At 37.9% G+C, this 21,815-nt stretch overlaps 2 protein-coding genes and 2 long non-coding RNA genes across 4 annotated transcripts; 3 read left to right on the top strand and 1 right to left on the bottom strand.

The window, feature by feature from the left end:
* The first annotated feature begins 2,782 nt into the window (after positions 1-2,782).
* Positions 2,783-5,143, top strand: LOC137713979 (palmitoyl-acyl carrier protein thioesterase, chloroplastic-like). Its single transcript, XM_068453338.1, has 6 exons — positions 2,783-3,287; positions 3,423-3,556; positions 3,731-3,844; positions 3,947-4,124; positions 4,240-4,308; positions 4,603-5,143. Exons 1-6 carry the CDS (start codon positions 2,868-2,870, stop codon positions 4,864-4,866), a joined length of 1,179 nt encoding a protein of 392 aa, XP_068309439.1. The 5' UTR covers positions 2,783-2,867; the 3' UTR covers positions 4,867-5,143.
* An 898-nt stretch (positions 5,144-6,041) lies between these two features.
* LOC137712450 (uncharacterized) lies at positions 6,042-6,677 on the top strand. Its single transcript, XR_011065220.1, has 3 exons — positions 6,042-6,179; positions 6,274-6,417; positions 6,518-6,677. It is a non-coding gene; the product is annotated as an uncharacterized lncRNA (long non-coding RNA).
* Positions 6,678-13,153: 6,476 nt separating this feature from the next.
* Positions 13,154-16,035, bottom strand: LOC137713889 (uncharacterized). The gene is made up of 3 exons (XR_011065344.1): positions 15,901-16,035; positions 15,154-15,262; positions 13,154-15,028 (listed from the first exon to the last, which is right to left on the bottom strand). It is a non-coding gene; the product is annotated as an uncharacterized lncRNA (long non-coding RNA).
* A 2,609-nt stretch (positions 16,036-18,644) lies between these two features.
* LOC137712318 (uncharacterized) lies at positions 18,645-21,495 on the top strand. The gene is made up of 2 exons (XM_068451418.1): positions 18,645-18,839; positions 20,911-21,495. The coding sequence occupies exons 1-2, from the start codon at positions 18,645-18,647 to the stop codon at positions 21,493-21,495; spliced, it is 780 nt and encodes a 259-aa protein (XP_068307519.1).
* The last annotated feature ends 320 nt before the right edge of the window (positions 21,496-21,815 follow it).

Consider the following 21,815-nt stretch of genomic DNA (forward strand, 5'->3'; position numbering starts at 1 on the left):
CGGTTTCATTTCAGCATTTTTAAACCTCGAAATGCTCGGTTTCCATTTCGGTTGTAGGTGTAACCAACCCGCTATTAAGGATATGGCAAAAAGAAATAATAGAAAAAGAGCTCCAGTACAAAGATCCTCATTAGTACGTAAACTGATTGTATAACACCACTGATAAACACCAGAATAAGCGATACTCACTGGGCCAAGAGCATCCCACGAGGAAAGGCTTCTATAGCTGGTGTACCATCGGACTAGTCCGAGCCATTGATTTCCTTTCTCTTTGGAAATCAGACACCCCATGTTCTACGTGGCAGAACCTTCAAATTTTCAATTTTTTTTACCATTGGAAACTCAAATGTCCAGATAATTAGACCGTTGAAAGTCCAACGGCTAAGGTGTGAGACAAAAAGAGCTGTTCAAGGAAGTGCATCTGTCTTCTCAGTGATGTCAGTGTTGACGTCGCCCATAGCCAACAGACTCAAGGCTTGGCATGAAATGGCTGCGCAATCTGATAGTCACAGTAGAGCTCACTAGCTGTCCTTTACAAAATGACTGTTGGACGGGAATTTTTGAGCTAAGAGCAACTCCACCCCTATCCACTTTGCGCCAGCACCCAGCCCATTTATCCACTTAATTGAACATTAATAGACCCAATGAACAGTAATAGGCCAAAGCATCTCCACCTCAAAAAAAATGTGCTGGCACCTAGTCTAAAAATGCGCTGGCACAAACGATCTTCACCCCTACAAAATGCGCTGGCACCCAGTCCATTTAAAATATTAAATAATTTTTTTATAAAATAATAAAAAAAAAAGTTTTAATTTCGGATAGGATTTTTAACCAATCTCGTCACGCCACGTGTCATTATCCGAACGTACTATTTTTTGAATAGATTTCCGCTAAGATTTTCAACCAATCCCGACAACCCACGTGTCACTTCTTGTTTACAATAATTTAGGCAAGATTTCGATAAGATTTTTAACCAATATCGTCACGCCACGTGTCATTATCTGAACGTACTATTTTTTGAATAGATTTCCGCTAAGATTTTCAACCAATCACGTAGTGCCACGTGGCATTGTCCAGAACCTCATCTTTTTTTTTTGTCCATATAAACCCTACATCCCTACATCCATCCTCACACTAAACTCAATCCTTTTTTTTAGCTCAGAATTCTTCTTTATCGTTTTTAAATCTTGAGTTCTTACAATGTCTTCTTCAAGGAGAGCGTATAGAAAAAAAAATTTAATTTTTTAAAATTTTTCTGTATTTTTAAAAAAATTTTTGACAATTTTTAATAAATTTTAATGTTGTAATTAATCTGGACCGTTGGATTTGAAAAATAATCAAATCCAACAGCCAACACGCTGCCACGTGGCCAACGGTCAAATGTCTGACCGTTGGGCCTTTTTTTTTTTTTTTTAAATTTTTGGTGAAAAACACGTGGACCGTTGATCTGTGATCGGACGATTCAACTTAAAAGTGAAATTAAAATTTTTTTTACCGTTGGAAATCCAACGGCCTACAAAAACTAGCCGTTGGAAATCCAACGGCTCTGAGGAGGGCCACGTAGCCCTTTGACAGACGGACTCAACTTGCGCTGACACGCGGGCCCCACCGCCTGCAGATGCTGTCGGCTACTCGCGCCACTCACGCGTGTTGTGCACGCGCCAGTGAAACGAACCGGCCTCTGGGTCTGTCTATTTTGGGCTGGGCTCTTGACTGGCACGGGATGGGTGCCAGCCTGTTTTGCGGGCTGGACCTAATTCACTTTGTGCCGGACCATTTTCTTCACTTGGTGCCAGTCCATTGGGCACGGGCTGGAGTTGCTCTAAAGGGCAATTCCAAAGCCCTTGCCTGCCTTTTGAGTCATGGATGGACTGCTCTTAGAGCTCTTATATTTGAAAATTTTCAACCTTAGTTGTTAGTGAAAATTCAATAAAAGATCAAGCCAAATATTTAGGAGCTGCTTGAAGAACAACAAAGTATTTCTATGTGAAATGATTCCTACTCCTTCGAGATATTTTGGACTTGGTTTCCACAAACTCGGAAATGGGGAACACAAATAGTTCATCTACCCCTTTATGGCGGTCAAACAATCAACAAGCTCAACCAAACCTTTTTTCAATGGGAAATGCTAAGAAGATTTTTTCAAAAAGTGGAACTACGTCACCTCATATTTTTGATGCAATTTTCTTGTCAACATTATAAAATATTGAACAAAAAACATGAGGTGACAGATGATCCATGAAGATGCCTATTTTGAGATATTCTCCCTAGCATTTCTGTTTCTTTATATAAAAAAAAAAAAAAAAAAAAAAAAAAGAAGCACTGATAAAATCCCCTATCAAACTCAAATACTCTTCATGACTAGAGTTAGAGGCAGATTACCAACACCATCATTTTAAAGCCTTACTATATAGAGGCATACCTTTTTCTAGCATATCATAATAGCAAGACCAAATTAAACAACATAATTAGTGGTAGAGTTACTTATTAATCCAAAATTACTATTGTCCAAATAATCTATTATTTGAAACTCCCTTGTAAATACGCACAAAAACACCACTCAAAACATTAGCGTGGAAGCCATTGGTGCAAACTAACCCATTTCTCCCCCACCCATTCAAGTGGTTGAGCTAAAAATACCGTAATCCTCCTCCATTTCAGGAAAATCTTCCCTTTTTTCCCATCAATCTTTTTCCTAAATTGTATAACTAGATCTCCTATTCCTTCCAATAAGTGGTTACACCTAATACTAATCTTTGACAAGAAGTGCTAAAAGCTTCACCGCCCTCTTTTATCAAACTTAAACTTTGTTGGCTTTATTTGATTCCAAAATATCTGAAAAAACAAATGAGCGCTTAGAGATTATTATGGCATCAATGGCAGCAAGAACTAATAGTATCGCCACGCTACGCCTTCCGGGGGACGTGTTGATGGCGGGGAAGAATGAGACGGCTACCAAATTAGGGTTTTATTCTTCCAGGCGTGTAGCAATGATCACGAGAAAAAATGGAAACTTTTCAGTGAGGGCCGGTGCCGGCGGAACTCCTAGAAGTGTGGAGACAATCAATGGGAAGATCAATGGTGTTCATGTGGGAGAGGCTACATTATTTGGAAACAAGAATAGTATAGAGTTGATTAATGATGATGGCGATTCACTTCCGCATTCCTCTTTGCATGGAAAGTTTGTGGAGGAAAGGTTTGTTTATAGGCAGACCTTTGTTATTAGGTCTTATGAGATTGGACCTGACAAAACTGCCACCATGGAAACGCTAATGAATCTCCTCCAGGTCCAATTTTTTCAGTTTTGCTTCAAGGAAAAAAGTGTTTACTTATTATTCAAATAAGAGATACAATCATGAATTACTAGGATTTATATACACTTTCATTGAACTTAGTAACCTTTATATGGTTTATGAGTGCAGGAGACAGCTCTAAATCATGTGACAAGTTCCGGCCTTGCTGGAAATGGATTTGGGGCTACCCGTGAGATGAGCATCCGGAAGCTCATCTGGGTCGTCACACGGATCCACATTCAAGTACAGAGATACAACTCATGGTATGTGATGAATAATGATACAAATGATTAAAAAAATATGGTCTCTCTAGCATTACTCGTACGCATGTGTTATCGATATATGACATATAACTTTAGGCATAACTGAACTGCATGGTATGTGTACAAGTTCAAACATTTCACAAAGGGTGATGTGCAAAAATTGGTACGTGACAGGGGAGATGTGGTCGAAATCGATACTTGGGTGGATGCAGCGGGCAAAAACGGAATGCGAAGAGATTGGATTATCCGAGACTACCAGAGTCAAGAAATTATTACCAGAGCTACAAGGTTTGCAATCTTCTGCTTACTGCATAATTTAACCAATGATATTAATGTTTAATTCCAAGTTTATCTTATAATTATCTGATCTCCTACATTAACTTCATGCAGCACTTGGGTGATCATGAACAGAGAGACAAGAAGGCTGTCCAAGATACCTGACCAAGTGAGGCAAGAGGTGTTACCATTCTACCTAAACAGATTTGCAATTGCTAAAGAGAAAAATGACAGCGAGAAAATCGACAAGCTCACCGATGATACTGCAGAGAGGATCACATCAGGTTTAGCAGTAAGTGTTGAAATATTAGGTCATCAAACTTTTGAATTTACTTTTCATTTCATACAATTTGGTTAGTGTAATAGTTTCTTCATATTAACTGCTTCTTTGCCTACAATTATTCCAGCCAAGATGGAGTGACATGGATGCCAACCAACATGTTAATAATGTGAAATACATTGGATGGATTTTGGAGGTACTTCACTAAACCTAATGCTCATGTCTAGAAAGTACCAAAACTTGCTTAGCCAGAGCCATACCAATTTTTATGTTGATTGTTATTCTGAGCCACTTATTCAAATGAGAATCCACTTGAAAAATGATTTAGATGCACATCAAATCTCGCAAGAAAGTCCAGCAAGAGAACATTTTGAACCTTTATGTGGCTAGCTTAGCTATATCGGTACATAAAGACTGCTACTAACTTTCTTTTTTGCTTTTTTTGTTTCACTGCTACTAACTTAATTAATTGGGGTTTTTTAATGAGCAGAGTGTGCCCATCAATGTATTGGGAGATTATGATCTCACAAGCATGACACTGGAGTATAGACGTGAATGTAGACAATCAAATTTGCTAGAGTCTCTAACAAGTACAACATCAAGTTTGGCTGATGACTCCAACTGCAAGAACAACTCCATCAATCGGAGACCAGACCTAGAATACACACACCTTCTCCGGATGCAGGCCGATAAGGCAGAGATAGTACGAGCACGAACGGAATGGAATACGAAACAAAAGGATAAGCTGCATTGACCTCAAAATTTGCACCAGTTTCAGTTTGTTAGCCTCACATCAATTTGCTTTCAAGCCTTTTGGTTTCCCATCTGGGTTCCTTGATTTTTATCAATTTTTTGCTTTGGCGTGCTGTATTATTCACCAGGCTGTAACCATATTTTACAAGTGCACTACACCTGTGACAGTGCAGTGCTTAGAAGGTTTTATGGAACAAGAAAATACAAAACTACATAGTCCATATAGTTATTAGGGTAACATGTTTGTTTTTATGTTTATGAGAAGCCTTGACTATTGAAGTGAGATCAATGGATAAGGCCCTAATTTTAAATCTGATTACTCAAGACTACCATGATTGTGGAGTACAAAACTAACTCAATGGTAAGCCCAAGTCTCCCATCTATTTTCCCTTTTCTTTAAAAAATGACTAGTTGGTGGCTTCACTATCTCAGTCTACCATTTCGGAGGCCGGAAAGACTCACAGAGGCATTTTAGTCTCTCTATTTGGCTACCATCGTATGATTCACTAACGTCAGGAATCAAACTTAGAACGTGCCGTACAAAATATGGCATGGAATTCATCTCTAACCATATGCCAACCTGTGGTGGTTCAAATCTCCCATCTTATTCCCCTGAAAGGTTTGGGTTTCAGAGCCTAACGACCACTTAAAACAAATGATTGCTTCTAGAGTGTAAACCAAATAAAACCTAATTATATGCATTCTTACTTATTTTGTTCTATGAAATGGGTTGAACATGTGTAACATGAGGATATTTCACTACAAGAAATGTGAGCAACAGTCACGAAGAATTGTCACAATTATTCAGTCGTGAGAAAGTATCAAGCAAGGGAGCAGGTTTTTAGCATTTGGGAGAGATTGTCACTATTATTGATTTCGTCCGTCGCTAACCGTTTAACGAAAAATAAGAATGGTAACTATTGCATTATTTTTAAATATACATCAATAGAGTACCATCTGGCACAAGGGGAGAAATGTGACATCCCGTCCCGAGATTATAAAAACGTACGTGTGAATTGACCATTTTACCCCTAGTTCGTTACATTTACGTTTAGTGTTGTTTTGTGTGGTGTGGCATGTGTTGGACCACACACACACACTCACACACACTGTCTCTATCTCTCCCGTGTTTTCCTCTCCCTCTGTCTCTTTTCTGTCATTTCTCTCTCTCTCTCTCGAGCTCCATTCTTTCTTCTTCTTCCTTCTGAAAACGTACGGACAACACACAAATCACCCAAACCTTGATGGATCGAAGGAACCAATGGCATTTTTGGACTCGTGAAGCTCGTACGAGTGCAACCATACCATTTTCAGGTGAGAAATCCTTCGTTTTCATGTCGATTCGAGGTAGTCCGATTTAGGTACTATTCATGCAAATTTAATCTAGCATGTTTTTGGGATTTTTAAGCTTGTAGATGTCTTAGTGAGGTCCCAAGGAGCCTCGGAGTACTTCGTTGGAGAAGTTTGGACGTCGGGATCATCGTGGTCAAAGTTGGCCGGAGCTTTCGAGGCTTTTTCCGGCGAATCCACGGCGAGTTAGGGGTCGAGGCAGGTATGGATGTGTTCGTCTCGTCAATACCTTCATTTTGATATATAGTACGTCGAAAATGGTTAAGAAATGAAGAAGTTATGACACTTTGAAGTTTACCCAGAAATTCCGGCAAAACACCCACCGCCGGCGAAACCAGTCCGGCGACGCGAGGAAGAAGACGCGCGCGTGGGCAGCGCGTGAACAGGGCGCGTGGGGGCACGTGAGAGCTCCAAATTGAGTTCTGAAAATTGTCACATGTTCGTGACGTCGTGTAGATCACCGTGGTATATTCACACACCCAATTTGAGCAACGTATGAAAAAGTTATGGACGATGTTTGTGTGTGCGTTTAATTGATGATTTTATAATTATTCTTTTATAGGTGAAACTTGTACGGACGACGAATGTAACCAAACTAGGCGTGAGGGTTATGAGCCGGCTATTTATCAGTGAGTGGGCAATTATTTTTCAGTATATATATATATATATATACGTATGCTTGACGTATTTCCCAGAAAACGTATTTTAAAAGAAATACGAATTAAATATCCTGTCATATATGCATCATATTTTAATATGTGCATTACCATAATTATGCATACTGTTGCATGGTGCTGAGGAGGCCCAGGTAAGCTACATTTGATATACGTATGAAATACCTTTGAAATACGATTGAAATACTATCATCACATGCATTAGTAGCGGCATACATTTATATATGTGTATTGGTGCTGTGGACGCACAGGTAAGTGCCAGGTAAGTGGTATTCATGTTTGTACGCAATAGTAGTTTGAGATGCTTAGAGAGTTCATAATCTGCACCCCCGGTGTTAGTGCTCCCGCCCAGAGTTGGGGCATAGCCTTCATGTGTATGTTCACCCGCACCGCATGCTCGCCTTGGATCCAAGTTAGGTGCATAGGCCTGTCGTACAGACCACATTAGGTGGTTCCGACTTGTAGGTGACCCGCGATTTATCGCCCAGCTTCACGTGATCGTAGCACTAGAGCATACATATATATATATTACACCAAGCCTGTCGTACAGACCACGTTAGGTGGTTCCGACTCGTGTGCAGATTCAGTTATTGAGTTTGAGATTTGAGCTCTATATGCAGCCGTACAGGTCACGTTAGGTGACTCCCGGCTGCCAGATTATGTGTTATTGATGTGAGTTATGCTTGAGCACTTACATTTCATTATGAGTTTCCGACATGGCATATTCTTGAGCATGAATGATATACCCTTGAGCATGTTTGGCATATTTATACATACGTATATATGTTTATTTTCTGGGAAGTATACTTGTTTTACGGCGAGGGGTTAGTATATTCAAGGAGAAAATAAGGTTTTGAATAAGTTTGTTTTGCTGACCCACTCAACTTTGTTTTGCGCCCCTCCAGGTTTAAGATATCAGAGCTTGGTGGCTACGAGGCATCCAACGGTGTTCTGACAGAATGGACTAAAATTAGGACTCACCTTTGGGTGTTTTATCTTAGAAATTGTATCTTTAAAGCTTCCGTACTGTGTAAATGGTTACGTCACTCTCACGTGACGGCCAGCATGCCCTCCTTCGGGACGGGGTGTGTCAGTTGGTATCAGAGCCTAGTTTCAATCTTGGACATCTTGAGAAGTTCTAGTGAATTCTGTCAGAACTACACTGCCTCGTAGCAAACCACGTAGTTAGAGGAATTTAGTCTCCCTGATTTAGCTGTTAGGTGAAACTATTATTTTGGTGATTCAGTATATTATCTGAAAGGGACATTTTAAGATGGGTTATGAGTTGAATTTGAATCACCTTATGAAATGATGAACCTGAGGGAGCAAAGTGATGGATTAACCGATTGGAAAAGATGTTTTAGATTATGCAAGTCAAAGGAATCTTCCTTTTGACAGAAGGGTTGAGACGACTACCTGGTTTGAGTTAAGAACTTGTATCCTGGTGGAAACAGGAGTATAATTCGTTGTCACCGAAGGAAACAGCCGATTGAGAATTGTTTAAGGACTTGTTTAAAGAAAAGAATTATTTCCTTTGGCATCTTATGATGATATTAAGCAAGAGTTTGCGATTTGAGACAAGGAAAGATGACGGCGAATAAGTATTATAGAAAGTTTACGAACTTGCCTTATTACCATCCGGATGTTGATGATAATCCGGCAAAGATGTCTCGTCGTTTTAGGCTGGGTAATAAGAAGAAGTGGTGTTCTTTGGCGACCACTACCTACTGTACCTATTACAAGGAGTTTTACGAGATTTTATTAAGAATTAAGGACTCTGAGATTATGTCTAGCGATAATGATGAAGAAGAATAAAGGAATAGGAATCAGAGGAATGATGACAAGGATAAAGGCCAGTCATCTCGAGAACCTCGAAAGATTCGGAACTTCAAAAGAAGTGAAGCTAATTCTAGTTCTTTTGGCAAAGGTTTTAATGCCATTGACCAGAGGCGAAGTGATAGATGTATTGGTAATCCCAGATCTCAGAGACAAGGTGATTTTGGTAAAGGAAATGTACCTTTGTGCTGTAGGTACAATAATGGACACCTTTGAGAATGTAGGCGAGAAAGCATTGGACGCTTTACAAGTGGATAGATGGGATATAGAATTGCAAATTATGTCCAAAGCCAACAGAAACCCTAGCAGTCTTCTTTGCCACAACTAGCGCCGATCCAGCAAGTTCCTGGATCTATTAATTATGGTCAGTTAGGTCGTGGTGTACATGAGCGAAGTATTTACACTAATAGAGGTTGTGGGAGACGACAACAAGCCCAGGGATGTGTTAACCACACATCACTGCAAGATACTCAGAATTATTCGGATTTGATTAGGAGTATGATAATTATTCTTAATGACTTAGCTAGAGTCTATTTGGTAATAATGTAGAAATTTTACGTTATTATTGTTATTGCCTAGAAAGTAGTATTTAAACGCGGTTGAGACGTGTGTATGTATTTCCTAATGAGTGGCAAAATAGTAATATTACACCCTCGAGAGTTGTTGCTTACTTATCGAGACAACGATGATTTATCAGTATTGCGGGCTGCAGACCGTAATATTAATAACTTATTCGTGGATTCGTTAAGCAAGTAAACCGGTAGGTTATCCTATGTTAGTATCGTACTTATTTAGAGTGCTCAGTAATAGTAGAGTATATATTGTTGCCAGCTACTTTTGTTTCATTAGATTGTGGATTTCGATGTTATTCTAGAGCATATTATGTTATATACAGTGATGAGTTGCAGACCACGCGAGGTGGTACTGAATGTGTGCAAGATATACATGATACGATGAGTTAATTATGAGTTATATATGCAGCCGAGGGCTGAGTTGATTAGAATGAAAGAGTATGAGCTATGTTTATAGCTGAATGTTGACTTGATTATATGTTATTTTCCATCGGTCTGGATGACTAGAGATTACTTTTGTAAGTATGCAAAGTGGAGTGAGGCAGGCCGTTATTTATGCTGTGAGAGCAAAGAGATTATTATCAAAAGGCTGCCAAGGATATTTATATCATGTGGTGCTAAGTGATGTCACTTCTAGTAGTGTGGAAGAAGTGGGAGTAGTCAAACATTTACCTGACGTTTTCCCTAAGAATTTACCTGGATTGCCGCCAGTCAGAGATGTAGAGTTCACTATTGATTTGTCTCCAGGTACAAACCTTATATTATAGGCGCCATACTACCGCCTAACGTTTTTTAGAACCTTGGGTAATGCTCACCATCCTACTGTTTACTATTAGATGAATTTAAATTTTGAGATTTATATCTATCCATTATACGAATCTTGAGATTTAAACTTATCTAACGGTAATGAATAGGATAGTAAACATCACCATCACGATGTTGAGCAAAAATATTTCCAAAATTGGTGACAAACCCCCTTTGTCGCGCCATCAATAGCGACACACCCATTATTGGTAATTGTATTGCCCTGCTCTCTCGCGACCCCTACTCTAATCAAAAGACGAAAGGCCCCTTAGGTGGAGAGTTTCACCTTTTGAAGTGTCAGTCGCATAAGGCGACTAGGCCAGGCCGAGATAGAAAGGCTTTGATGAGAATGAGTTCCGCATTGATGGGAGGATAGACCTTGCATGAGCTTACAAGTAAGTTGAGCTATTCTTCACAATACAAATTGGTTTTATGGTGGAACCTCAACGTCCTTCTTAGTATCAAACCAAGTTGTCCCACGTGTGAAGCAAATAGCAACACACGCTCCACATCACCTTACTAGTACAAAAAATAGTTTACGTGACGCATGTGATGTATGTACCTTCGTCGTGTAAAGTCAAAAAACGTTGCCTGAAAATTAGCCCAACAAAACCTTCATCATGTGCCAACCGTCGCTCAAGGGCAGTGAAAGTAGGGTTTGCGCGACGCAGGTTCTTCAGTTGTGTAAAAGGTCTTTGTGCGATGACAGCATCTGCGTTGCACAAAGTGTCTTTGCACGATGGAATAACCTGGGTCGTACAAAGACACTTTGCACGATGCAGGTGCTATCTTCGTTGCTCAAACCCTTGGTTTTTTTTTTTTTTAGCAAAAATATTTTTTATTTAATTTTTTTATAAATATTGTAATTAAATTATAAACAATAATTAATAAACCAAGAAAAAGTATTTAATTATAAAATATATGAAAATGTACATACAAGATGTTCGAACATAAAAGAAAAAACTACAAGTAGTCATCTAGGTTTGATACATCAGGCTACTGGGTATTGGCTGGGCGAAGTGGCTAAGAGGTCGAAGGTGGAGCAAGATCAGGTGTTGACATCGAGATTTGGAGGTCGACTTTTGTAAGGCCTATACAATCATACTCATCTACTTGCCCTGGACCACAAGCTGACCTTTTAGGGTTGCCACTTCCTCCTTCAGGGCGTTGACTTGCCCTATGGTTGATCTGGAAGAGGAGGCACATGTCTCACGAACCTGCGCCTTCCCCATACACCGAACAAACTTGCCATGACGATGACCGAGCTTCTGATCCAAGACCTCAGTCGGGATCTAAATACCTGTATCCTCGGGTACAGTGACGTCCTCGATCAAGGTCTCCGAGGGAAGTTATAATGCTGCTTCTTAGAGAACAACGGTGCGCTTTTCCACCATAGCAGCCTGTAATAATAAAGAAATAACATATAATGTTTAATAACAAAATATAATTAATATTTGAACGATTCATAAATATAAGAATAATAACAATTACATATACTTACATGAAGGTGCTCAATGGTCTCATTGCCGGTTCGAACGTAAACATCATTGAACATGCAGATCTCTGGGAACTTAGAGCCCTCCTGAAGAAAAAAAAACATTAAGAAAATTTTAGAAATTAATGTCGTCGATGATCAGAAGGCTAAACCAATACTGATGACGTCAATGATGCAGCCACCTAGGATGCCGTAGGAGTAGCCTCAGTAAAGGGTGTAGGCTCCCCAGTCAATGGAGCACTCATGCCTGGAACGGTAGATGCTGATAATGCAATAGGTGCATGTCACACTCCGACGACGAGTGATCATATGCAACATCTATACACTTTTTGAACCATTGATAGGAGCATATTTATGCGACTTTGTTAGCTTGTTTATTTGCATTTAGTGAGTTAGTTTCTGTTTATTATAGTGATTTAAGCGATTTTCGTGTGTTTGTAGGTCCAAATGGCAAAGTTGGCAAGAAAAGGCAATTTGGAGCATTTTAGAGCAGTTTTGGGATTGGAATGGATAGGAATGTGCTTAACATCTGGAAGAATTAATTCAAGACATTGAAGATAAGGAATCAGCTAAAAGGAAGGAGCATTATCCAAACCTTATCCAATCTTATCTTATCTTATCCTAATCTTTTCCTACCTTAATTCCAGCTGCAAAGGGGAGTCAATTTCACATTAAATCACCTAAATATCTGGTTTTAGAAACCTTATCATCTACCCTAGATTATTGCCGCATATCTTATCCTTTGTCCTTCTAGAAACCTGTCACAATACCTCTTTCTAGAAGCCCTAAATCTCTGCCACACCTAACCCTAGTCCTTTTCCTTTTGGACTTGCGCTGTGCCCTATCCTTGTCCTTCAAGGATTGGTGCATGAACCCTAGCCCTATATATACATGTTTTATGCCGCACAAAACCACCAGAGAGCTTTAGAGAGAAAATCAGAAATACATACTTTGTGCCGCAGCAAGAAAGGAAGGAGAGAATGAGCTTTGTGCTGTGACCTGCTATTCAAGGATTGTGCAATTTGCCATTGGAGTGCTGGAGCATTTCTAGGTTCTTTCTATCCTTAGATTTAGTTCAATGTTTAAATTATATTGGTTTTGTTTAATTGCAAACATGTGGAACTAATTTCATTTTAGTTAGAGGTGAATTCAAAGCCATGAACATATATATATATATATATATATATATATATATATATATATATATATGTGATATGAATTGATTTCCTCAAATTATTGTTTCGTAAAACATGAGTGTGATTTACTTATCTGTTTGATTGATAACTTATCCTTGTATGTTGATTAAGGATGCATACTTAGTTTGCATGCATGAATCTGATTTTAAAATATAAGGGAATTTCACCTAGTAGTTATGAACTTATATTTATAAGTAATAGAAATCACTAGTTATGATTGTGTTATGTGAATCCATTGCAGGAGTATCATGCAGTTCATAATTACGAATGTCTTGTCAATGCTTATAATTTTCATAGAACTTAATGATCTTTAATATGTATCTCTGTCATGCAGTTCATATAGGGAACTTGATAAGAATAATTTGATTGCGTCGCTGAGTCCAATTAAATGAAATTAGGAAAATCTAATGGTTAATTTGTGCAGTTCACAATTAATTTGGGGCATTGTCATTCATGGTTTATAGGAATAATAACTGGAAATCAATTTGTATGCATATGTGTTATGTGTGGAGAAGGACCCTCTAACTAGTCTTTCACCCTTTAATTCACCCAGTTTCGTGCAATCTTTAGTTTGTTTCTGCAACTACTTAGTTTTAGTTAAAATTCGTCAAAACAACCCCCATTTAGTATTTTGAATCGTTTTAGTTTAATTTTCGTCTAAACTTCTCTCTAGTTCTTGTTTTGAGTCAATTTAACTTAGTTTTGTGTTATTTGAGTCAATTTAGCTTGTTTTGAGTTGTTTGAGTCTAGTCTAGTAATTTAGAGTCTAATTAGTGTAGATTAGCATCTCTCCTAATCTCCGGCCTAAAACGATCCCTACTTGCACATACTACAACTATCAAAAAGAGGTTTAATTTGTGTGTTAGTTTATATCACATCAACCATAAAAATATAACATTAGAAACTAATCCTTTCTTGCATTTGAAACTAATAAATTAGCAGCCAAAGTAATATAAGTAAGTAGGTTACCAACATTCTTAATTTGAAAATAAGAGGAACTACCTATCCATTTTCATGACCAACAAAAAAAGTGCATCAAGTGAAACAAAAAAGAATGGGTAATCTGATACTGAGAATCTGTGGTAAATTTTAAAGATTATCTAAATCACTATTTATAACAACTAAAACATGTTTCAGGATGCCCAGTAAACACTCTAGTAAGTAGACATTGTAATCAATCAATGGTACCAAAACTTCATTAGACTAATTGATATGATCAAAGTACCGTACAAAAACAGTTTACTTCGTACAAGCCATTCAACCAGACACTTGACCATAAAGACTAACTAGCAAACAGGTAGAAAGGTAAGAGAAGCAACTGATGCTGTTAGGGGATTTAAATCCCATAATGTTAAGTCGAGATCTAAACACCTTGAGAAATGCATGTTCAAGTTCCAATAATCAGCAAAAGATAGCTTGCATAGTTCACCAGGAACCAACTATGTTAGTTCCTATACAGTCTGTCTAATCAATGAGATACAAAATTATTCTAGGGAAGAAGTTAATCTATTGATGATAACTAAAAAATTCATAAAATATACTTCTCAATTGTCAGGTGATTCAAGAGAAAATATACTTATATGAAAAAAGCCCATATTACCAATACCATCCACTGTTATATAAACATTTTGTGTCAACAGAACAGTACTTTACTGCAGCAGCAGAGCCATGAATCTAAACTAGGATGGTGGTAAATGACACGAAGGAACACTGTGACATCAGACTGCTAATCAATTGTATTCTAACACATTCAACATAAAGGGGAAGCAAAACTGAAAAGGATTAAGAGCTATTCATAAACGAACACTTTATGCTTGAAAATCGTATACAAATCAATTCATGGCTTTGCACTAATGAAGATGACATTAACATCACTTATAGAGTTTCAACTTTTTAAAATATGAGGATACCACGGATTTCGGGTATGGCTTTGTGGTGAGACAAGTTGGGAAGTTTTCGGGGTTGTTCAATCCAGAGCTTGTGTGCTATGCCACCTTAACAGTGAGAATCGGAGTGTAGTCTAACTTGTGTAGTTAAGAGAAACGGAAATCAGTTTACAAAAGGAGTAATCAGGATCTACTGCCTTCACTTACAGAAAGGGAAAAAGTTTGATCTTGTGTCCCGAGTTTCAGTCCACCACCAGCAAAAGCGAGGCCATGACCACTACTGAACTAATTTTGAGGTAGTATCGTTGTTCAGTGCGCTGTACTGCTTTTAACCATGTGATACTGATAGCCTGTTGGAGATAATTGTCAATATATGCATGCATTACAGAATGATTTTCATGCTCTGTTAGCAGAATTGCGTTCATAACTTCTCCAAAAATGAACCATACTGATAATTGATTTCAGAAAACACTACCTTTTTCTTCCTGCTTGATTTTTAGACTTTAATTCTTAGAACATAGCTATGGCATTAGGAGCATGGTTGAAGAGTAAACTTAATTGCCCGTTCTCCGGTCCATGGATGCCTATTGAAAATGGATCAGAAGACAATGTTAAGTTTTAAGCTACTTTATTAGCTATTTATGTTTTAAGCTACTTTATTAGCTATTTATGTTTTGGTGTGTTTGTATACATTCATTTGTTGATTTCTTGAAACCGTGAGAGTGCATCAGCTTGCTGTTTTATTTCCTACACTAAAAATCTCAAGCATTTGGAGTTGGATATCGGAGAACTGCCAAATCCAAATGTTCCTTTAATCCCTCATGATGGTGGAGATTTACCAATTTTTTGATCCCCTGAGTGATTACAAAGCAAAATACCCTTACCTGAAACAGTAGATAGAAAGCATACCAACCCACCACCCTAAACAGGTGGGGGAAAAAACTATACGCAGAGACGATATCCAGAGATTCATGATCAAAGTTTACTTCGTTTTTCATTCACACTCACAATGCACAACACCATCAACATCTTAATATTCGATTTAACACTAAAACCCTAAAATTCCTAACCCTAAAATTTGATTTAACACTAAGACCCCCAATTTCTAATTTAATTTTCCAAATTGAATCTAATTACAATACCAAAATCTTCAAATTAAGGCATTAAAGCTTGATTATGACCTCAGAAAGAAGAAAAATAAAGAATTAAGCTTGATTCTGACCTGGGTCTATAGCTGCTGGTTGGGTGCAGTCGGGACAGGATGAGGAGGAAGGCTACGGGAAAAGAAAATTTTGTCCAAACTTGGGAAGAGAGAGACCGAGAGAGGGAGAGGGAGAGAGAGGGCGATATGAGCGAGAGGGAAGAGAGAGTTTGGGTATGGTATCCAGTAGTGAAAATTGAAAAAATGCGCCTATTTTTTACAATTGCACCGTCAAAATTATCACAAATGGCGCGACGCAGGTATACATTTTGACGTCGCGCAAAGTATTTTTGCGCAATGACCACATTGTGGAGTCACTCAAGGTATTTTTTTTTTAAATTATTATAAACTTGACTGAAAATGTAACTTTACTCCCTTCAAATTCAAAATATTTTTTACATAAAACCCACAATAATATATTTTTCTAACAAAAACTTGACCCGAACTACAATAAATTTAAATCTACTTAATAAATATACATACCATTCAATTTCTTAAGTGTTATATGTACAAAATAAATGACACACCTCAACTCAGAATGTCCACCTAGACACCCAAATCGCGATGTGCTGTCCGACACCTCGAAGGTGATAAAACCATAAAATGTAGTGATGTGGAAAATGTGAATAAATTAAGGGAAGTGTTATTGGCACTCCAAAAATCTCATTCTACACTTGTCACAAATGTTTTTTTTTCCTAATATAGAAAGTTTGGAGTGTAGAATGAGATTTTTAGAGTGCTAATAACAATTCCCTAAATTAAAACCTAAAAGTGACTAATTTAGAGTGCGCATGTGAGTGGTATTGAACCCATATCACACAAGTGATGTCAGAGCATAGATAAATTGCAATAAAATAAGAGTAATGATATTTATAGCGAAAGGAGAAGTCTCCTACGTAACAGCTTTACCAACAATCATCGTCGTCACGAAACCTTTACCACTAAAATCTTGGAGGGGCAAAATATAAGGGCGAGTGGGCCTGAAAATAAAGTTTTGTAAAACCATTTTGAAAAGTGTAACCCCTCACTGTAAAACAAGTATATGGTTTCCTAAAAATATTATAATAATAGTATGTAATAAGTACCCTGCATCACAAGTAAGCTATTGAATGTAGGCATAACAAGAAGATATCTTAACATCAAATCTCAATTTAATAATATAAGAAATCATGTAGGCACACAAGTCCATTGCAGAGGTATTCAAATAATGGAACAGACTGGTTGTAGGTTTTACATTCTAATACTACATCACCTGAGCTACACTAGTCGCATCACATACAAGTCCAACACATCATACAAAAGGACAGACTGGCACCTTACTCTGGATCCAAAGCGAATGTAAACGGTGCATGTGAACTACACGTGAAGCTAGTCCTTGGCCTAGGACAGTACAAATAACCAAGAGACATCGTGCAAACATGTAATAATGAGTAGGTAAAATGCAAGGATGTCATGCCACAGTTTATGCTCACAAATAATATTAAAAACATAAAGTGTACGAAAAGTCTATTTGTAAAGCTAAACATGGCATGCCATATCATAATATATAAAAGCAGTTGTTGGGAAAATTACATATACATATATATATATATATACACACACACACTCACACATAAAAACAAAAGACCCACTCGCATAACCATAGCTTGCTTGCTCTTGATAAGGCTTGTCATTCGTTAAACCGAATAAGCTTGTACCTATACCAAGTCACATTGACTTAACAAAATACTTAAACATAAATAATATACAAAATGGACAGATAAACTATAATCTGCCCAATTTTTTATTTAACAAAATTGCCCTTAAACCTAGAGGTAATTGTAAAAATGCCCCCAACTTCCTAGAATTACCAAATAGCCCTAAAACTTCAACAATTTTTACAGTTTGGTCCTTGTTGTAAAAACAGTACATCAACATCATTCTTTTCTAAAATTTCTCACCAAACAAGCATATTCTAATATTGTAATTTCTAACACCTAACGTGATTAACGAAATATACCGCTGGGGTTCTCGTCCGTGGTCGCATTTGGCCGGAAAATGGCCTACAAGAGCCAGGTTTCTTCATCGAATTCTGGAAAGTTTACACCGAGAGCATGCATGTCAGTTCCTTAGTGATTTCCAGCTAAAAAAAATAAAATAATAAAAACCACATGCATAAAGATATTTAGTTACCTAGGATCGATTCTACGCGAGCCCGAGTGCCACCACTTACGAACTCGACAGAAGTCTTGCCAGAGTTTAATGTCGGGGTTAAGCATGCATGTGCAGAGGATGGCAGAGCTAAAAACACGCGGATTCAACATAATGTTCATTTCCATCATAACAGAAGCCCATAAATTGAAGAGAATGAAAGAATCTTATTGGAAGTAAATAATAGTTTGCATTTAGTAGGGGCCTTTTATCATCTGGACAAATGGTTTCCTTGTTTCTAGCGACAAAGTGCAGCAAGTTGGTTTCCTTATTTCCTGCAACAAGGTGCAGCGTCCCATCGTAGAAGATAGGTTAGTAGAGTGACGTCCATATCTTTGTAAAATTCTGTAATCAATCCCTTAATTTAAGGGAAGAAGTCAGTAGCTTGGGCATGATTGAATGAGTCTGTTCCTTCTCTCCTTTGCATATATATGTTGTCACTTGTCTTTCTTTCATATAATTAATAAAAAAACACATACAAGCTTATCAAATTCCACATGGTATCAGAGCAGTGACCCTAATAGGCATGTCTCTGCATATTTTTGTGCGTTTTGAGTTTCTTTCAATCCACAACAATGGCTGAAGAAAGTTCTATTAATCTGGAGGGAGAAAGCTCATTTGCCGCTACTCCAACTTTTTCTGACATTGATGTTAACCCTAACCAACGTCTTAGTTCTGTCCTACTAAATGAGTTCAATTACCTCCCTTGGGAAAGAGTTGTGACTCTTGCTCTTGGAGGAAGATCTAAACTCGGCTATGTCAATGAAGTCGTACAAATGCCAGAGCTCACCTCACCAACCTATGAGACTTGACTGTGCAAGGACTAATTGGTCATGTTATGGCTACTTAATTCCATGGAGCGGAAGATTGCTGAGATTTTTAGCTATGCTGAATCATCTATGCATCTTTGGAAGAATATCAAAGAGATGTATGGAAACCAAAATAACTCAGCTCGAGTTTTTCAACTTAAAAGAGGTATTACTGGTATACAACAAGAAGGAAAAACCTTTTGTGCAACATCTTGGCACTCTAACAACTATGTGGAATGAGTTAAATGTTTATTGACCTCATACCACATATGCCACAGTGTTGTTAAAAAGGGTTGAGGAGGACAAAAATTTTCAACTATTGGCAAGTTTGAGTCCTGATTTTGAAGATCTTTGAAGTCACATTCTCATGAACTCTGATCTCTCGTCTTTCTAGAGCATTTGTGCCACTATCCAACGAGAAGAAGTTTGCAAAAGGGTGATGAATATGGAGGTCAAGACAAACATGCCCGAAGCTAGGGCTTATGCTTCTAATCACAAGGTTGTTGAAGAAAGAGTCTATAAATAGAAAAGATTGGATCTGAAATGTACCTATTGCAAGGGTGTTGGGCATTCGAGGGATATGTGTTGGATCCTTCACCTAGAATTGAAGCCAAAATTCTCTAAAGATCACAATAGTTTTCTAAAAGCCTTTCATAACTATCCACACAAGGTGAATCATGTTGCTTCTTCATCTACAGTGTCAAACTTCATTGCTAATCCAACAGCCTTAATCAATGAATTTGTAGCATTTCTTCACAAAAAACAAATGGGTGGTGACTGTGAAGGAAATATCAGCCATGGGAGTAACAACCAAACTATATTACTTAGTCAGTTTGTAGGGTTTCTTGCTGAAAGTGAGGACATAGCACACCAAGACATTCCAAGTTTTTTGAATTCCTTCTCAACTACTCTCAATATTGGTAATGTGCATAATTATTGGATTATAGATTCTGGGGCCACTGGTCATATGACAAATAAATTCACAAATTTGCATGATTTTGAAAAAATGTCCACCCCTTCTCAAGTGTCAGTTACCAATGGAATGGGTGTTTTAGTTTTAGGGAAAGGGAAAATAAATTTTCTCTCTAAAAAAATAAAGTTTGTTGCCCTCTACGTCCCTTCGTTTCCTTTTCAACTATTATATGTTGGAAGAATCACAAATTCACTAAAGTGCCTTGCCATTTTTTCTCCTCATACTGTCATCTTTCAGGATCTAGTCACCAATAAGACAATTGGTGAAGGTTTTTACTTAAATGGACTCTATTATCTATCCAAAGACACCCATGTTTCGAAGGTTTTTCAAGTTTTGTCTACTTTGTTTCCAAATCTACGCAAAATCAAGAATCAATGTGATGTTTGTCACTTGTCTAAGTTTGTTAGATTACCATTCACTTCCTCTATGTCTAGGGCTAGTAATCCTTTTGAAATCATTCATTCCGATATTTAGGGTCCAACTCTCAAGTCCTTTGATGGATATCAATATTTTATAACCTTTGTGGATGATTTCACAAGGATAACTTGGTTGTATCTTTTGAAATTTAAAAGTGAAGTTGTGGATGTATTTAAAGACTTTCATAAATTTGTCATTACTCAATTTTCTTCTCATATTCATGTCCTATGATCAGACAATGGCACTGAATATATGTCACAATACTTGAGCACACATGGGATTTTACATCAAACAAGTTATGTTGGTACACCCTAACAAAATAGGGTAGCCGAGAGAAAAAGAAAAAATTGAGATTTACTCGAGAAAACAAGAGCCTTTATGTTTCACATGCATGTTCTCAAGAAATTTTGGTCTTAATGAGTGCTCACTGCTACGTATCTCATTAATCGATTACCTAGCAGAGTGTTAGATTTCAAATCACCCTATGAAGTTTTGAAAGGCAAAAAACTAAATTTGTCACATTTAAAGGTCTTTGGGTGCACATGTTTTGTTCACATTCAATCTTCACATCATGACGAACTTGACCCTAGGGCTGTTAAGTGTGTTTTTTTGGGTTACTCATCCGCTCAAAAATGATATCAGTGTTACAATCCAAAGACTAATAAAATTGTGGTTTCAAGGGATGTGAAATTTGAAGCTAGCCCCTATTTTACACCATCAGTTGATAGTTCTGGACAGGGGGATAATCCGCTCGATTTATTACCTATTCCATGTCTTGCCAATGTCGAATGTCCCTCTCCAATTGATGGTTCTGGGCAGGAAGAGAATCATGCATCGCAAGTGCTCATTCCCAATCAAGGAATGCAAACTGAATCATCCAACACTTCTAGTCCAACCTATGAGACTTCACAAGTGTCTACTCCTACAACTCAAGTTCGACGCAACCCTGCTCATGAACGTAATCCTCCATTAAGGTTACTTGGCTATGTCACCTACAATGCCAGGTATCCCTTGGCATATTTCATTACTTATGACAAATTCTCATCCTTTTATGCTACATTTCTTAGTGCTCTCAATGGTGCTCATGAACCCCAAAGCTTTCAAGAGGCAAATCTTTGTGATGAGTGGAAAAAGGCCATGGCAGAAGAAATTCAAGCTTTCCATGAAAATCAAACATGGTGTGCTGTCAAGCTTCCAAAGGGAAAAAAGGATGTGGGCAGTCGTTGAGTGTACAAGACGAAGTTGCATTCAGATGGGACTATTGAGAGACATAAGGCTCGTTTGGTGGCTCATGGCTTCACTCAAACATATGGCGTCGACTATAAGGAGACATTTGCTCTGGTTGCAAAAATGAACACTGTGAGGGTGTTATTATTGATTGCAATTAACCATGCATGGTCTCTCTTTCAAATGGACGTAAAAAATGCTTTTTTGCATGGCGATCTCGAAGAGGAAGTCTACATGAAGCTCCCTCCAGGTCATCCTCAATCTAGTGATCCGGATATGGTGTAGAAAGATGAGAGAGATGAGAGAGGATGAGAGATAGA

This window comes from Pyrus communis, chromosome 13 (assembly GCF_963583255.1).
Source record: "Pyrus communis chromosome 13, drPyrComm1.1, whole genome shotgun sequence".
NCBI classification, from domain to species: domain Eukaryota; kingdom Viridiplantae; phylum Streptophyta; class Magnoliopsida; order Rosales; family Rosaceae; genus Pyrus; species Pyrus communis.

Coding starts and splice junctions, on each gene's coding strand:
- LOC137713979 (XM_068453338.1), top strand. CDS start 2,868: ATGGCATCAATGGCAGCAAGAACTAATAGTATCGCCACGCTACGCCTT. Junction 3,288..3,422: donor CGCTAATGAATCTCCTCCAG/GTCCAATTTTTT, acceptor TTATGAGTGCAG/GAGACAGCTCTAAATCATGT. Junction 4,125..4,239: donor GGATCACATCAGGTTTAGCA/GTAAGTGTTGAA, acceptor CAATTATTCCAG/CCAAGATGGAGTGACATGGA.
- LOC137712318 (XM_068451418.1), top strand. CDS start 18,645: ATGGCTGAAGAAAGTTCTATTAATCTGGAGGGAGAAAGCTCATTTGCC. Junction 18,840..20,910: donor TCGGCTATGTCAATGAAGTC/GTACAAATGCCA, acceptor AAATGATATCAG/TGTTACAATCCAAAGACTAA.